This window comes from Bufo gargarizans, chromosome 9 (assembly GCF_014858855.1).
Source record: "Bufo gargarizans isolate SCDJY-AF-19 chromosome 9, ASM1485885v1, whole genome shotgun sequence".
Classification (NCBI taxonomy): domain Eukaryota; kingdom Metazoa; phylum Chordata; class Amphibia; order Anura; family Bufonidae; genus Bufo; species Bufo gargarizans.
This window is the reverse complement of record NC_058088.1, coordinates 96,524,470-96,542,688: the sequence shown is the minus strand read 5'-3', so window position 1 is coordinate 96,542,688 and position 18,219 is coordinate 96,524,470. Positions and strand designations below refer to the sequence as shown.

Sequence of the window (18,219 nt, the reverse complement as noted above, 5' to 3'; positions counted from 1 at the left end):
AAGTCTGGAAAACCCCTATAATACACAATAATGTGTAAAAAGTGGACCCATTTATTTATGTGAACATAAAATATATAAGTCCCAATTAGAGTTCTGTTTCTCCCTTCTTTAGTGATCTACTAAATATGTGATTTTGGTGCCAGAGATTAGAAGATCCATCGACCACTGTGGAAATTAAAACAGACTATGCAGAAAAAGACCTATGTTAGCCCAAGTTTCCACCAAAAACACATAACAAGGTCCAAGATGTACGAAGGGAGATGTAGAAGGATTTCTCAACATAGGTCTAGATACTTCTGATGGTATCCCCGACAGTTACTGTTTTTTACACTTAGCATTACAGCAAAAATTAAATTAAAAATAATTATAAAATTAAATGTTTCCTGCAGTACAACTCATCAACTAGCCCAATGGTACAGCCATTTATTACATGCCCTTCTTCAAGGGCTTTCAAAACCAGTTTTTCTCCATTTGCAGAAAGTAGAGTTAGTTATCATTCTGGAAACCAACCTTATAAAGAGTCTGGTATTTGACTTACTACCTAATGATGTAGTGAGCCCAGGCGTTGTGTATAGAACATGTGGATGCAGTATTCAGGGAATGCAGTGGATTCTGAGATCTGCAGCAAGTCTTTTCTGTAGCATCTAATTTCATAATTTTTTTTACCTTCGTTACGCAAAGGGTGAAATCCACTGTAGATCCACAGTGAAACCCAAATGTAACAAAATCGATGCTCCGTCCAGACATGCTCTTAGGGAACACATAACTAGCGAGACCCCAGATCAGGTTGGCCCATTCTGCTTTATTCATCCCCTTATGCTTAGGTATTTTACAAGATAGGGACAAATCTGCCTGACGATCGTTTCGCTTTTTGATCCAACAAAATATGAAAAGCTCATGAACAAAGCCATACCATTTTGACCTAAATAAGTATTTCATGGCGACTCCCCTTTGGTTTTTGCTATGCTAGCCCCTTCCCCTATGTACACCTTAAACTGTAACTGTGGTGCATTACAGTGTAGAAATGGAACTTTGTAATTTCATCTACTTAAAAAGGACCTGTAACCTTTCCTGACATGTCAGTTTTACAACTACTTGTACCCCCCCCCCCCCTCTTGTAATATCTGTTCTGAAGTGACTATTCTTATGACTCTATGATGTTCCATTAGATTACTACTCCTTATAGAAGGTATGAATGAACCGCTAGCAGTTTACAATGAAGGTCCGGATCGGTGTTAGCAGTTGGAGGTGTTTGAGGGGACAGACCTCATCGGGACCTTCACTGCAAACTGCTAGTACACCAACCCTGGAAACTACACAGTGGATGGAGACTTCCCATACTGGCAGCTGCCCAAAACAACGGATCAGTGGGGGGTGCCGGGTGTTGAACCCCTACCGATCTTATATTGATGACCTTTCCTTAGGATAGGTCATCAATATCTAAGTCACGGAAAGCCCTTTTAAAGTGTTTAGATAAATGCTCAAAGCCCAAGTGAACATCATAATAAAAAAAATTGTACATACAACAAACAACAACAACATATGTGTCTTACCTGGCTGATGTCCATTCCTGAGTCACAGCTAAGGGGCTGTGTGGAGGTTAAACCATTGAGACCTATGACTGTTGAAATTATGCCTCTGTCATCAATCTTCCGAATCATGGTGCCATCAACGAAGTAAATGAAGCCATGTGCATCTACAGTAATTCCTGTTAGAGAGAATCAAAATGAACCTATAAAATCACAACTACAACAGCAAAAATAATAATAATAATAATAATAATAATAATAATAATTCTGTGGGAAACCATCAGCTGGATTTTGTGTAATAAAAGTCTGATGGCCCTCAGCGATTAAAGAAGCAACAGTAGTAAATCCAGGTAACCAAGGAGAAATAGAATAACAGTGGATCGGGACTGGTGCAAGAAAGGCATTTTGCATTCTTACGGCTCAGTTGCAGGACTGAGGAGGCATGAGATAATAAACCAACCACTGCCTTTCTTGCACTGTGATTTTAGTTTTCTGAATGAAATAAAGCATTGTTTTCACTGTTCTAGAGCCCCTATTTCTTCTTGGTTATGTGGAAGAAATACAATTCCACATGGTACAGTCAGATAAAGGGTTTGTCTAGGCAATATTTCTAGGACAATCAGGTAGTAATGGCCTATTCTCAGGAAAAAAGCTGGACAACCCTTCCGGGTCTCATAGCTACAACTCTAAAGGTAAAATATAAGGTTCTAAACAAATAACATGGGGTGGCATGAGCTGTGCCAAGTGAAAATCTCAGCTTTAGTAATCTGGCAAACACAGCTCTATGGTGTCTGTAACTGAGAAATGTCCAAATGGTATGGAAAAACAGGTTCTTCAGTAAATAATAAATATCCATATACAACTTCAGTCCTCTAGTCTAAGGCTCCGTTCACAATATGTTTGTGCCTTTCTTATGAGGTATACATTGGAAAGATTTTGAAGGACAGCTGTGATGTATGCCAATGTATAGGCATACTGTGGCATATGTTACCAATAGACTCCGAGTGGAGAAAAATGTAGACTGCCTAGTGTATATTTTTCCTGTAGGAGGCCTCTATATGGAAAAATGTAGTCAACTATGCTATTTTATGCAGGTGTACTGATGTGTACCAAATAGCTGATGGCAAAAGAACGCCTTTTTTGAGAGATTCCCTAGATCAGTGATGGCGAACCTTTTAGAGACCGAGTGCCCAAACTGCAACCTAAACCCACTTATTTATCATAAATGCCAACACGGCAATTTAACCTGAATACCAATATAGTGTATCTTCCATGTACTTTATCATTTAGCTATAATAACTGCCTGTGCCGTTCATAGCGTGCCCTTTGCTGATGAATGGCAGGAAAAGTCTAAGGCTTATTGGTATACCATAGACTTTTTCCAGGGTGCGGGTGCCCACAGAGAGGGCTCCGAGTGCCGCCTCTGGCACCCGTGCCATAGGTTCGCCATCACTGCCCTAGATCATACACTGAACCAAAGGCTCAAACATACTGTGAACATGGTCTAAGCCATCTCAGCCAACACTGAATACATGGAATGATTTATACTGTATATAGATATAGGAATAGAGGAACTTCTATTTGGCTAGTTACTGTACTAATACAAGTGTTCAATTCTCTTGATACTTTTGTATTCACTGCAGATACAAGTTGGTTGAAAGCCACTGTATAGATCAATAGGAACCAAAAACATAATCCATCAGAGGTTCTGTATATCAGACAAAGGAGGATCAAGAGTTGTATTGTACCCTTTATTCTTGATTTTACATTTTTATAATGATTAATGGAGTTGAAGATATTTATTAAGGATAAGGACTACATTTCAAAGTTCTTATATTGCATGCTGTCATAAAATATGACACTATATTTTATTTATTTTTGGTACCAGATTAATAGGAAGGAAAGTAATAATGAGTGACAATTGCTGTCGACATTACTTGCCATCATCCTCCAACATCTGCCAACTCAGACTCTGCCATTTCTGTGATTTTCAGCCTAAAGTTACAAAGCGATGCAAGCTCTGATAGGTGATTAATTAGCTCCCCTCTTACTCGGGCCATGGGCCTGATAATTTGGTGGCAAAAAACTTTCTGAGAAATGGTTGCAAGCTAAATCTGAATATTTGAATAGAATATTATTTTAGGTTTTCTGGATAATCTGTTGTTATAAATAGTAATTAAATTGACAATATGTATTTATATGGGGGCTGCTCTTCCATAAAATCTGGTCTGTAGATCTGGTCTGCATTTCATTTTTTGGGGACATACTGGCAGGCTGCAGGGAAAGGAGGAGAAAACGAAAAATTCATCTTCCTATATAAATACACACCAAGGGAAGGGTAACATGGACTTCTATACATGTTATCGATCTTCCTAATCAACAAAGAGCACACCTTTGTCATATATGAAAGGGGGGGGGCTTCCAGAAAAGGAGGGAAAAGATCAATGCTTGGTCATCTATCCCCACCTCTGCACTTAATTATGCCGTTTATTACCATCAGGATCCAGACATATAAGTTGCACCAACCACACCACAAACAAAATTAAAGTTTATATTTTAGACTGTTCCTATTCTGTCCATACCTGTAGTAAAGTTAAACATGTCTACTGCTTCTCCAGTAATATCTGTTACATTATATATAATATATATATATATATATATATATATATATAGTGATAACCTATCTAACATACTGTAAAAAATACCTAATATATTTCTGACAGATGGAAAAGGTTTTCATTAGTCATAAAAGACATTTTCTCTTGGTGACTGTTGCAATAAATTATTGCTTTCAATAATAGTTTAGAACAACAGTATTATGTGAATCAATTATTAAGTCATATTTTTATACTTTGTATGCTCTGCACTCTCAGAAAGTGTTGATTTGGTAACATGCCAGCTGTTTGGTGTGTAGCGTGATATTTTTAACACATTTATGGATGTGTAGCCTCTGTTTCAGTGTTTTTAAGAGAATAAACACTTTTTGATATATACATTTGTGGTATAATATGAGCTTTGCACACCTTAATATTAATTATTTCATTTTTACATTGTTTTTGTGTATAAGGGCTAGGTGCTAATATTTGCTTTTGTAAAAAAAAATAATAATAATTGTTTTAGAAATAATGTATCCCTATTATGAGGGATTTATTTGAGTGAATAAGACTGGGAGACTGGTATATGGGTGTTTATCTGAAGGGTATACACTTCATTAGAATGTATTGCGCACCTTTATCTTACTCCGATTCTCACAGATAAAGCTCTTGGAGTATCTTGTATGTATGTAAGGTTTTTGGTGACTTTCTGTTAATCTGTGTCTACATTTGTACTTGTATCATTTTATTATTCCTTTATATTGTGATATGTCAGCTTTTGACCTTTTTGGGAGAAATACACTAACCAGTTTTGGCAGCACACTGTCCCTCTGGACAAGTTATATTAGCATATCAAGGGCAATAAGTAGTTGTCAGTTATTTACTAAAGCACAAAGGTGTAAAAACTTGCCCAGTAGGCGGTACAATGACCAGGTGGGCAGGAAGATGCTGGAAAATCCTACAGAAGCAACATTCCAGCTGTTTCTATCAATCTTGGGTAATGCTGGAAAGCAGATGTAACAACTAGGGTTGAGCGAATAAAATTTTTCCCCTGAAATGGCATTAAAAAAAATACTCACTTCATCCATTTGAACGTAAAGAAGAGGTCGCCGCGGCCATCTTGATTGAAGATCCCACGCAAAATCTCATGTGTGGTGACGTTCACTGTCATTGCGCCCACTACTTGCAAAGAAATGAGCTTTGTGATGAAGTAATTTGTCACAAAGCAAATTTCTTTGTGAAATTTGGCGAAGCAGCCAAATTAAAATCTCGGAAAACCCCTTAAATATATATTAAATGATCTTGATGAGAGGGCAGAAGGCCTTGGGAGGTTAGGGACGGAGCAGACATAGGGGAAAAGTGGCGGGCTTGGGCACTTTGAGAGGAAAGCCCAACGAGCAGGGCAATTGCCCATGAATAAAAGTTATTTTCCTGGACATTCACTAAACACCCAAATGACATACAGGTATGTTGAGAATACTTATACCACGTACTGATGGCCATTGCTCGTAGTTTTATTAGTGGAAAGCCGATGACAGACTCCCTTTAATGAGAATGTGTTCCTTTGTGTTGAGCCCGTACAATGTAGGCAGCTTAGATTCTTGATGCCATGTTTCTTTTTTAGTTAGAAAAAAATTACTCTAAGCTTTAACATGATCTTATTTTACTCAAACATCACTGATAAAACTTTTATCAAATTAGCAAATGATATTTTAGTGGGAACGGTCTCCCTGCGACTCACTGAAAAGGGCTTTTTCTTTGACATTTATTATATCTCTCAGAATCTTAAGAATGTCAGCTTACAATTCATTTGCATAAACAATTGACTGTGGTTCAAATGAAGTGGGTTATTAATTGACAAACCTGGATGTAATTTAATCTCTCATCGATTATGCAATTACATATCCCTTTCACACATATGTCTAGCTGTCCACATTGATCCCGCTTCTCCTAAACTGAGAGCGGTCTCTATTGTGGTAAAACTACAATTACTTTTTTGTGTGGAGAGAAGTATGTCATTGAAGTAAATCATATTTAGCATAGCACCCACAAATTCACATTATATTTCATTATTTCTATTTATGAAAGGAAATAACTGAGATAAAACTCTATCTGTGCTTGAAATAAATATAAAATAACAGCTACTAGACAGTATTGTAAACTGTGTATCGAAATAATAGCTAGTACTAATGGCTCCCACTGTAGCTACTAGCTATTACTGTATAATGGAGGCATAATCCTGTTATATCCAGTTCTTGATATCAGGGTTGAGACAAAGGGTAGGCAAATTAGAGGACAACTAGGGCAACATGTGTGTGTGGGGGTTATTTACGAACAATCTAAATAATAATAATAATAATAAAATTAATGCTTTGATCTACATTTGTCTTTGTATGGCAAGATATTTTAGTCATTCTTTCACCTTTAATTCCTTGTACGACTACTTTTAAATCTGCTTCGGGGTGATCTGGCCTTTAGTTCTGGCAGAGAATGCCTGGTTTCTCTCTGGCCAATTCAATGCCATATCCAGAGAATTCTGGCCTAGAACAGCCTGTCGGAATTACTGCACAGATATAAAACTAACCTAATGTATTTGGTTAGTGATACCTGACCACGTTCCTGAAATATGAAGTAACTGTACTTGCGTACTGACCTTTAGGTGGTGCTAGGAGGGCCAGGAGGATAGAAAACACCCAGTTATGCAACAAAGAGCTCATCTCTATTGAAGATATAATCCGGACAAGATCTCTCTTGCTACCATCACCTCTCTTTGTATCATATGGACACCAGCTCAGTGCCATGTTGGGCACCGGTCAATGGGGAGCAGATAAATTTAGTAGGCAAACCAGTCCAGAAGTTAAAGAGGTTTTCAGGGATTTTCATAAGGATGGGCTTTCCTCAGGATAGTTCATTCATATGAGATTGGTGGGGGTCAGGCTCCCAGCACCCTGGCTGATCAACTGTATGAAGAGCTGCAGCACTTAGGCCCCTTCCTAGGCAATGTTATGTTATTGCCATCAGTCACATGGCTTAGGCACATCTCAGTCCCATTCAATGAACAGCGCTGTGCTTGGTAAGTTGCAAGGAGGCCATGATGGAAGGAGCCAAGAATCAGACCCCTGTCGATTTCCTATTGATTGCCTATGCTGAGGATAGGCCATCAATGTGAAAACCCTGAAAAAACCCTTTAATAAATACTGGCTTTATTATCTCCCAAATGTAAAGTATTTTGGAGTTATTATACATCCCTTCATCAGAAAGCAGTGAAAAAAGAAGAGTCATCAAAAAAAACTCTTTTTCGCACTAGTGTGAGGTATGCCTACATCTAAGTTACAGCGCCATGGCCAACAATCCAAGCCTGCTTTCTGGCATGCTGTAGAGTTGCTTTGTTTGATATTTTGATGTGCATTTCCTGCCGAGGATTCCTCTTCTGTCTTATAGACACAGGTAGAATTGAAACTCTCCTGGACAGAAATCTAAATTGAAAATCTCTCTACTGTGGTCTGTTCTCAGTCTTCAGGGAGATACATTTTCAAAGATTACAAATAAAATAAAGAATTGTGGAAACACCCAATTACTAAGAATGCCATTTATTACATCTTATCTGCCCCATCCAATAATTTGATCTGCCTCCATGGATGATTGTTGGAAGACCGATTGGTTAACCTCTTCCTTTGACTGTAGCATGAGTCTGTTAGCACACACCTCTGTGATACATTTCCATACATTATTGTTTCCTAAGTGTGATACAAGGTGCATGGTGTTGAAGGGACTTTATTGTCACTCCTCTTTACTTCATTTATACAGTTGGTATCTGCATTAATTCTCCTCAAGGGCTTACATCTGCCTTCTGCCACCTGTTCAACATTTAAATGATAATGTTTAAGCAGAGATTCTGATGAAGCAGCAGTTTACTCCAGCCACCGGGAGGGCTTTTAATCACACACAATGTATTGCAACACGATTTTTTTAAATGTATTTATTTCCCGAATTAGACAATGGAAGAGTATTAAATTTGAAGGAACAAAAATCAATGGTACCTTTGAGCCAGATTGCGAATCCTAATTAGAATCCTAAATATGAGTGTAAAAGAATAAAAGGGGTTAAGAACAAGCTCTGCGTATCGAAGTAATAATCAAATATCCCACTGCGCAAAATTGAGTAGCCCATGGTGCAGCATTACGCACTTCCAATTACTGCCTGTTGTCTGTCACACCCAGAATGCAAAATAAAGTTCAAAGTCAAAGTGAATCAAGTTAATTGATGCAAAGTTCTGGATGACTTGTAAAACTCAGCAAAGCTCACAAACTTTTGAGATCAGTGAGCTTCACAGACCAATATTTTCTCATTTATGTATAGGATTTCTATATTTCATTCTTTCTCATGGTGGTATATAATCTACAAACATGCCGACATGTTTAATAAATAAACTATGCGTCCATCATCTTTCTACATTATGTAAGTTACCAGTGTTTTTGAGGCCTTATACAGATGCGGTGTGGCACAGATCTTAAATGTGGTGTTATTACATTTTGCATTCCACCATATAAAATGCAAGACTAAACGGACTAAAGCCTCATGCAAAAGTCTGTATATATTTTGATGTCCGTAAACCACAAATCCACAAAATAAGGATTGTGGCTGTGTGCATCCCGCAATTTCCGCTGGCACCATTGTCAAAATGCCTATTCTTTTCCCCAAAATGAACAAGAATCGGACATGTTAAATTTTTGCCAACCATACGGATGCAGATAGCACATGGTATGCTGTGTGCATTTTTGGGGGGTCACCTTAAAATTAATGGGTCCATATCCAACCCACAAAAAATGTGGACTGGGTGCAGAAACAAAATCTGGTTGTGTGCATGAGGCCATACTACTACGAACAGCGCTGTCATTGACCGTGCTGTATGCCGCAGTGTAAACTGTTAATGTAACTGACAATTATGATCCTGTAGGCATCCTAAGTGAATGATATAGTTCTCTGGATTCCTTGGGCTTGTGATCACACCCTCCTGCTTCACCTTATATTAGTTAACTCCTTCTGTGCTGTACTCATGTGGCCTTGTACCTATATCTTCTACTGGTTGAAACTTTGTTAAGGTCATCAAAGGTTGCTATATGTAAGCCCACCAGTTCAATTGTTTGGTGTCTAAGTGTCAAGTCTAGTCTGTTCTCTCTTTGCCTATGTGTATCTGCATTGAATGCTCATGATTGGTCTGTTTCTGGCATTTACCTATTGCCTAGACAAGGCATGGCCAACCTGCGGCTCTCCAGCTGTTGTAAAACTAAAATTCCCATCATGCCCTGCTGTAGGCTGATACATGTAGGCAGTCTGGGAATGCTGGGAGTTGTAGTTTTGCAACAGCTGGAGAGCCTCAGGTTGGCCATCCCTGGCCTAGACCCAAGACCTTTAGTTCTACACTTGGCTACATTTGATCACACTTTGGTCGTGAAACTATGTCCAATCTGGTCTTTACACCTGTGTCCTGTCACTGCTGCTGCTTCTGGATGCCATAAGGATACATAACCAAGCTACACGGTATATGACAAATGTTGAGCGAATCTAAGTTCACAACATAGACTTTGATCTGAATTTCAGGATAAATTTGATTTGCAGCAAAGCCGAATTTCCTCATGCTTCGTGGTAGCGAATCGATTTAACCTGAAATAGAGTAAAATAAATCATACTTACCTGATCCATTTGCTTGTGACGGACCGGCTGCTGCAGTCTTGCTTGAAGATCTCGGCTGAAATCCCGACGTGACGTTTAATGTCACCAGTCACCACACCAGCCAGCGTGATGATGTCATATTGGGCTGTGTGATATTCTGTGCTAGATCTTCAAGCAAGATAGCGTCTGGCTCGTCACGAGCAAATGGATCAGGTAAGCATGATTTAAAAAAAAATTTACACCAGGTTATGTATATATGAGGAAGCTGACGTGAAACACGTGTCACGTATCTTTGGAGGTGCCATTTTGGGTCTGTATTTTACTGATTGTAGGGTTAATATTTTGTTTCTAGTGTAGGGGTGCCAATTGGCATACAGCTTTTTCCTTGCCATTCCCCTATACTCCATTCCTTATTTGTTTGCTACACCTGACCCCAATATGACATACTCCTTTATTGTGTGTTTTTCAATGCCAATTTATATATGTGTTTTATTATGTCTATTTTAATACTAAAAGATAAAAAAAAAATTCAGTACAGTTTGATATTGTGTTCATAGTGTTCTTTAGTTATATTTTATAGGTGTTATTCATTCTCCTAGCCCCTGCAAATGAATTGTGGTTTGGTGACCTTTGCCCACATTTGATAGGTACCATGTTATATATATCAGATGCTCCGATCATGTATGAAAGCGGCATCTGAGGGGTGCAATAAAGGGGAGCAGCGCAATCGCTGCTCCCTCTCATTGCACCCACTACTTACAAAGAAATGTTCTTCGTGACAAAGCAGCAAAGCAGCCAAATCAAAATTTCTAATACTTCGCTCATCTCTAGAAGCTACCATAGTAGTTCCTAGTTATTGCTGCATGTTGCTGGAGATAGCCAAGTACAAGCACTCAGCCGTCCGTCACATGGAGATGAATGGCGTGGCAGTGTACATGTTTGATCTGTTGCTCCATTCATTTTTGGGTATTGGGCACTAATACCTATGCCTGGTCTCATAGTTGGTGGGGTCCCAGTGGCCAATCCCAAACCTATCTAATAGTTGTATAGGTGATAACTTCATCTAACCAGTCCACTCCTTTATGAACTATAGTCTGCTCCTGGTATACATTATATACAGTGTAAACTAGGCTGCGCATGTGCTGAGCTATCAGATTACATGTGCTAGTGTGAAGTTTTTCCATATTACTTGCACACTAAGCTCTATAAGGAAATAATGAGAGGTTATATAGGTTCTGGTAAGCCATCTGGTATTGTTACCTTCTTAAATATTTTTTCATATACATGGCTAATTGAAATGGCCTTTAGTCTGTGGAATGATCTATTGCAAAATGAACAGGTCCCTAGAGGTAAATTTTAAAAACGACCTACAGCTCGGGTCATGTTTTTTCAGGGCACGAGGTAACTAGGGAAATTGTTTAGTGCTAATTAGGACTCTGATAATTGAATGCTTTGTTGTAAAATTCTCATGAAATCGGTTTTGGAATTGAACTCAAGGGCACTGCTATGATTCCCAGAAATGCTGTTATCATATGTTTGGCTCCCTCTGGAGCAATTGCAGCAACAAAAACAAAACATCGCTCACGGAAATGCTCATTGATTCCATATTCTGCTAAAAGTGCTAAACACCAAACCTGCTCAAGTGCTTTCCATCTGCTACTTGTATGTACATTACAGGGGTGTATGCAATGTAATTTAGGATTAGGGCATGCATCATGTCACTGTGATTGTTTAAATGATATTAAATACTACAAACACAACACAAAGGATTGAAGACATTGAGTCATTCAATCTCTTGAGCTAATCAGAAGCGATCTGGACATTTGGTAGCTTGGACTTATCAGCAGAAATGGCGAAGACTCCTTTTGGTCCGCTTCACACTACATTAGCTATACATACAGTGCCTTGCAAAAGTATTCACCACCACTTTTTTCGTATTTTGGTGCCTCACAACCTGGAAATAACATGGATTGTTTGAGGATTTGCATCATTTAATTTACAGAACATGCCCACAACTTTGAAGATTTTTTTTTATTGTGAAGCAAACAACAAATAGGACAAAATAACAGAAAAAGTCAATGTGCATAACTATTCACCCCCCTAAAGTCAATACTTTGTAGAGCCACCTTTTGTGGCAATCACAGCTCCAAGTCGCTTTGGATAAGTCTCTATGAGCTTGCCACAGCTTACCACTGGGATTTTTGCCCATTCCTCCTTGCAAAACTGCTCCAGCTCCTTCAAGTTGGATGTTTGCACTTGTGAACATCAATCTTGAAGTCTGACCACAGATTTTCTATTGGATTGAGATCTGGGCTTTGACTAGGCCAGTGTGTTTGGGGTCATTGTCCTGCTGGAAGGTGAACCTCCATCCTAGCCTCAGTTTTTGCTCAAGAATATCCCTGTATTTAACACCATCCACCTTTCCCTCAACTCTGACCAGTTTCCCAGTCCAGGCTGCTGAAAAACATCCCACAGCATGATGCTGCCACCACCATGTTTCACTGTGGGGATGGTGTTCTTTGGGTGATGTGATGTGTTGGGTTTGCGCCAGACATAGCGTTTTCTTTGATGGCCGAAAAGTTAAATTTCAGACCAGAGCACCTTCCTCCATACATTTTGGGAGTCTCCCACGTGCCTTTTCGCAAACTCACAACGTCCCTTTTTGCTTTTAGCTGAAAGTAATGGCTTTCTCCTGGCCACTCTGCCATAAAGCCCAACTCTATGGAGCTTACGGCTTATTGTCGTCTTATGTACAGATACTCCAGTCTCTGCTGTGGAACTCTGCAGCTCCTCCAGGGCTACCTTAGGTCTCTGTGCTGCCTTGCTGATTAATGCCCTCCTTGCCCAGTCCGTGAGTTTTGGTGGGCGGCCGTCTCTTGGCAGGTTTGCTGTTGTGCCATGTTCTTTCCATTTGGTTATGATACATTTGATGGTGCTCCTGGGGATCATCAAAGATTTGGCTATTGTTTATAACCTAAACCTGACTTATACTTCTCAACCACATTGTCCCTTACTTGTTTGGAGAGATCCTTGGTCTTCATGGCAGTGTTTTGATAGTGATGCCTCTTGCTTAGGTGTTGCAACTAGGGATGAGCGAACTCGAACTGTATAGTTCGGGTTCGTACCGAATTTTGGGGTGTCCGTGACACGGACCCGAACCCGGACATTTTCGTAAAAGTCCGGGTTCGGGTTCGGTGTTCGTCGCTTTCTTCGCGCTTTTGTGACGCTTTCTTGGCGCTTTTTGAAAGGCTGCAAAGCAGCCAATCAACAAGCGTCATACTACTTGCCCCAAGAGGCCATCACAGCCATGCCTACTATTGGCATGGCTGTGATTGGCCAGAGCACCATGTGACCCAGCCTCTATTTAAGCTGGAGTCACATAGCGCCGCCCGTCACTCTGCTCTGATTAGCGTAGGGAGAGGTTGCGGCTGCGACAGTAGGGCGAGATTAGGCAGATTAACTCCTCCAAAGGACTTGATTAACTGATCGATCTGCAGCTGTGGATCATTGAGCTGCTGATCCTCAATTGCTCACTGTTTTTAGGCTGCCCAGACCGTTTGTCAGTCACATTTTTCTGGGGTGATCGGCGGCCATTTTGTGTCTTGTGGTGCGCCAGCACAAGCTGCGACCAAGTGCATTTAACCCTCAATGGTGTGGTTGTTTTTTGGCTAAAGCCTACATCAGGGTGAAGCTGTCACACCAAGTGCATTTAACCAGCAATAGTCTGTTCATTTTTTGGCCATATACAAAATCAGGGGCAAGCTGCGCCTGTCACCAAGTGCATTTAACCCTCAATGGTGTGGTTGTTTTTTGGCTAAAGCCTACATCAGGGTGAAGCTGTCACACCAAGTGCATTTAACCAGCAATAGTCTGTTCATTTTTTGGCCATATACTAAATCAGGGGCAAGCTGCGCCTGTCACCAAGTGCATTTAACCCTCAATGGTGTGGTTGTTTTTTGGCTAAAGCCTACATCAGGGTGAAGCTGTCACACCAAGTGCATTTAACCAGCAATAGTCTGTTTATTTTTTGGCCATATCCCAGTCTAATTCTGTCACTAAATCCATACCGGTCACCCAGCGCCTAAATACTAGGCGTCAAATTTATATCCAGCTAAATCTGTCCCTAGTGCTGTAGCTGGGCGAGTTATTTAGTGTCCGTTCAAGCACATTTCTTGTTCTGGGTTGAAATACAATTCCCAATTTAGCAATTTCATAATTTAGTGGTTTCTGCTATATCAGAGCTATTTGAAATCTATCCCTAAAAGGGTATATAATATTCAAGGTGCACATAGGGTCATTCAGAATAACTTTACACACCCGCTACTGTGCATTTCCAAATCTAATTCTGTCACTAAACCCATACCTGTCACCCAGCGCCTAAATACTAGGCCTCAAATTTATATCCCGCTAAATCTCTCGTTACCGCTGTCCTGTTGTGGCTGGGAAAGTTATTTAGTGTCCGTCAAAGCACATTTTTTGTTCTGGGTTGAAATACAATTCCCAATTTAGCAATTTCATAATTTAGTCGTTTCTGCTATATCAGAGCTATTTGAAATCTATCCCTAAAAGGGTAGATCATATTGAAGGTGCACATAGGGTCATTCAGAATAACTTCACACACACGCTTCTGTGCATTTCCAAGTCTAATTCTGTCACTAAATCCATACCGGTCACCCAGCGCCTAAATACTAGGCCTCAAATTTATATCCCGCTAAATCTGTCCCTAGTGCTGTAGCTGGGCGAGTTATTTAGTGTCCGTTCAAGCACATTTCTTGTTCTGGGTTGAAATACAATTCCCAATTTAGCAATTTCATAATTTAGTGGTTTCTGCTATATCAGAGCTATTTGAAATCTATCCCTAAAAGGGTATATAATATTCAAGGTGCACATTGGGTCATTCAGAATAACTTCACACACACCCGCTACTGTGTATTTCCAAGTCTAATTCTGGCACTAAACCCATACCTGTCACCCAGCGCCTAAATACTAGGCCTCAAATTTATATCCCGCTAAATCTGTCCCTAGTGCTGTAGCTGGGCGAGTTATTTAGTGTCCGTTCAAGCACATTTCTTGTTCTGGGTTGAAATACAATTCCCAATTTAGCAATTTCATAATTTAGTGGTTTCTGCTATATCAGAGCTATTTGAAATCTATCCCTAAAAGGGTATATAATATTCAAGGTGCACATAGGGTCATTCAGAATAACTTCACACACCCGCTACTGTGCATTTCCAAATCTAATTCTGTCACTAAACCCATACCTGTCACCCAGCGCCTAAATACTAGGCCTCAAATTTATATCCCGCTAAATCTCTCGTTACCGCTGTCCTGTTGTGGCTGGGAAAGTTATTTAGTGTCCGTCAAAGCACATTTTTTGTTCTGGGTTGAAATACAATTCCCAATTTAGCAATTTCATAATTTAGTCGTTTCTGCTATATCAGAGCTATTTGAAATCTATCCCTAAAAGGGTAGATCATATTGAAGGTGCACATAGGGTCATTCAGAATAACTTCACACACACGCTTCTGTGCATTTCCAAGTCTAATTCTGTCACTAAATCCATACCGGTCACCCAGCGCCTAAATACTAGGCCTCAAATTTATATCCCGCTGAATTTGAATACAATACATTGGGCCAAATAATATATTTGTTGTTGTGGTGAACCATAACAATGAGAAAAACATCTAGTAAGGGACGCGGACGTGGACATGGTCGTGGTGGTGTTAGTGGACCCTCTGGTGCTGGGAGAGGACGTGGCCGTTCTGCCACATCCACACGTCCTAGTGTACCAACTACCTCAGGTCCCAGTAGCCACCAGAATTTACAGCGATATATGGTGGGGCCCAATGCCGTTCTAAGGATGGTAAGGCCTGAGCAGGTACAGGCATTAGTCAATTGGGTGGCCGACAGTGGATCCAGCACGTTCACATTATCTCCCACCCAGTCTTCTGCAGAAAGCGCACAGATGGCGCCTGAAAACCAACCCCATCAGTCTGTCACATCACCCCCATGCATACCAGGGAAACTGTCTCAGCCTCAAGTTATGCAGCAGTCTCTTATGCTGTTTGAAGACTCCGCTGGCAGGGTTTCCCAAGGGCATCCACCTAGCCCTTCCCCAGCGGTGAAAGACATAGAATGCACTGACGCACAACCACTTATGTTTCCTGATGATGAGGACATGGGAATACCACCTCAGCATGTCTCTGATGATGACGAAACACAGGTGCCAACTGCTGCGTCTTTCTGCAGTGTGCAGACTGAACAGGAGGTCAGGGATCAAGACTGGGTGGAAGACGATGCAGGGGACGATGAGGTCCTAGACCCCACATGGAATGAAGGTCGTGCCACTGACTTTCACAGTTCGGAGGAAGAGGCAGTGGTGAGACCGAGCCAACAGCGTAGCAAAAGAGGGAGCAGTGGGCAAAAGCAGAACACCCGCCGCCAAGAGACTCCGCCTGCTACTGACCGCCGCCATCTGGGACCGAGCACCCCAAAGGCAGCTTCAAGGAGTTCCCTGGCATGGCACTTCTTCAAACAATGTGCTGACGACAAGACCCGAGTGGTTTGCACGCTGTGCCATCAGAGCCTGAAGCGAGGCATTAACGTTCTGAACCTGAGCACAACCTGCATGACCAGGCACCTGCATGCAAAGCATGAACTGCAGTGGAGTAAACACCTTAAAACCAAGGAAGTCACTCAGGCTCCCCCTGCTACCTCTTCTGCTGCTGCCGCCTCGGCCTATTCTGCTGCTGCCGCCTCGGCCTCTTCCTCCGCCTCTGGAGGAACGTTGGCACCTGCCGCCCAGCAAACAGGGGATGTACCACCAACACCACCACCACCACCTCCGTCACCAAGCGTCTCAACCATGTCACACGCCAGCGTTCAGCTCTCCATCTCACAAACATTTGATAGAAAGCGTAAATTCCCACCTAGCCACCCTCGATCCCTGGCCCTGAATGCCAGCATTTCTAAACTACTGGCCTATGAAATGCTGTCATTTAGGCTGGTGGACACAGACAGCTTCAAACAGCTCATGTCGCTTGCTGTCCCACAGTATGTTGTTCCCAGCCGGCACTACTTCTCCAAGAGAGCCGTGCCTTCCCTGCACAACCAAGTATCCGATAAAATCAAGTGTGCACTGCGCAACGCCATCTGTGGCAAGGTCCACCTAACCACAGATACGTGGACCAGTAAGCACGGCCAGGGACGCTATATCTCCCTAACTGCACACTGGGTAAATGTAGTGGCAGCTGGGCCCCAGGCGGAGAGCTGTTTGGCGCACGTCCTTCCGCCGCCAAGGATCGCAGGGCAACATTCTTTGCCTCCTGTTGCCACCTCCTCCTTCTCGGCTTCCTCCTCCTCTTCTTCCACCTGCTCATCCAGTCAGCCACACACCTTCACCACCAACTTCAGCACAGCCCGGGGTAAACGTCAGCAGGCCATTCTGAAACTCATATGTTTGGGGGACAGGCCCCACACCGCACAGGAGTTGTGGCGGGGTATAGAACAACAGACCGACGAGTGGTTGCTGCCGGTGAGCCTCAAGCCCGGCCTGGTGGTGTGTGATAATGGGCGAAATCTCGTTGCAGCTCTGGGACTAGCCAATTTGACGCACATCCCTTGCTTGGCGCATGTGCTGAATTTGGTGGTGCAGAAGTTCATTCACAACTACCCCGACATGTCAGAGCTGCTGCATAAAGTGCGGGCCGTCTGTTCGCGCTTCCGGCGTTCACATCCTGCTGCTGCTCGCCTGTCTGCGCTACAGCGTAACTTCGGCCTTCCCGCTCACCGCCTCATATGCGACGTGCCCACCAGGTGGAACTCCACCTTGCACATGCTGGACAGACTGTGCGAGCAGCAGCAGGCCATAGTGGAGTTTCAGCTGCAGCACGCACGGGTCAGTCGCACTACAGAACAGCACCACTTCACCACCAATGACTGGGCCTCCATGCGAGACCTGTGTGCCCTGTTGCGCTGTTTCGAGTACTCCACCAACATGGCCAGTGGCGATGACACCGTTATCAGCGTTACAATACCACTTCTATGTCTCCTTGAGAAAACACTTAGGGCGATGATGGAAGAGGAGGTGGCCCAGGAGGAGGAGGAGGAGGAGGAGGAAGAGGGGTCATTTTTAGCACTTTCAGGCCAGTCTCTTCGAAGTGACTCAGAGGGAGGTTTTTGGCAACAGCAGAGGCCAGGTACAAATGTGGCCAGCCAGGGCCCACTACTGGAGGACGAGGAGGACGAGGATGAGGAGGAGGTGGAGGAGGATGAGGATGAAGCATGGTCACAGCGGGGTGGCACCCAACGCAGCTCGGGTCCATCACTGGTGCGTGGCTGGGGGGAAAGGCAGGACGATGACGATACGCCTCCCACAGAGGACAGCTTGTCCTTATCCCTGGGCAGCCTGGCACACATGAGCG

At 42.2% G+C, this 18,219-nt stretch overlaps 1 protein-coding gene across 3 annotated transcripts in view; it reads right to left on the bottom strand.

The window, feature by feature from the left end:
* The window catches only part of TENM1 (teneurin transmembrane protein 1), a 766,344-nt gene that overhangs the window by 88,532 nt on the left and 659,593 nt on the right, over positions 1–18,219 (bottom strand). For all 3 annotated transcript variants that reach the window (XM_044305876.1, XM_044305878.1, XM_044305877.1), the window contains one exon: positions 1,554–1,708. In XM_044305876.1, the coding sequence (XP_044161811.1) occupies positions 1,554–1,708 (155 nt within the window). The remainder of the gene's footprint in view (positions 1–1,553; positions 1,709–18,219) is intronic.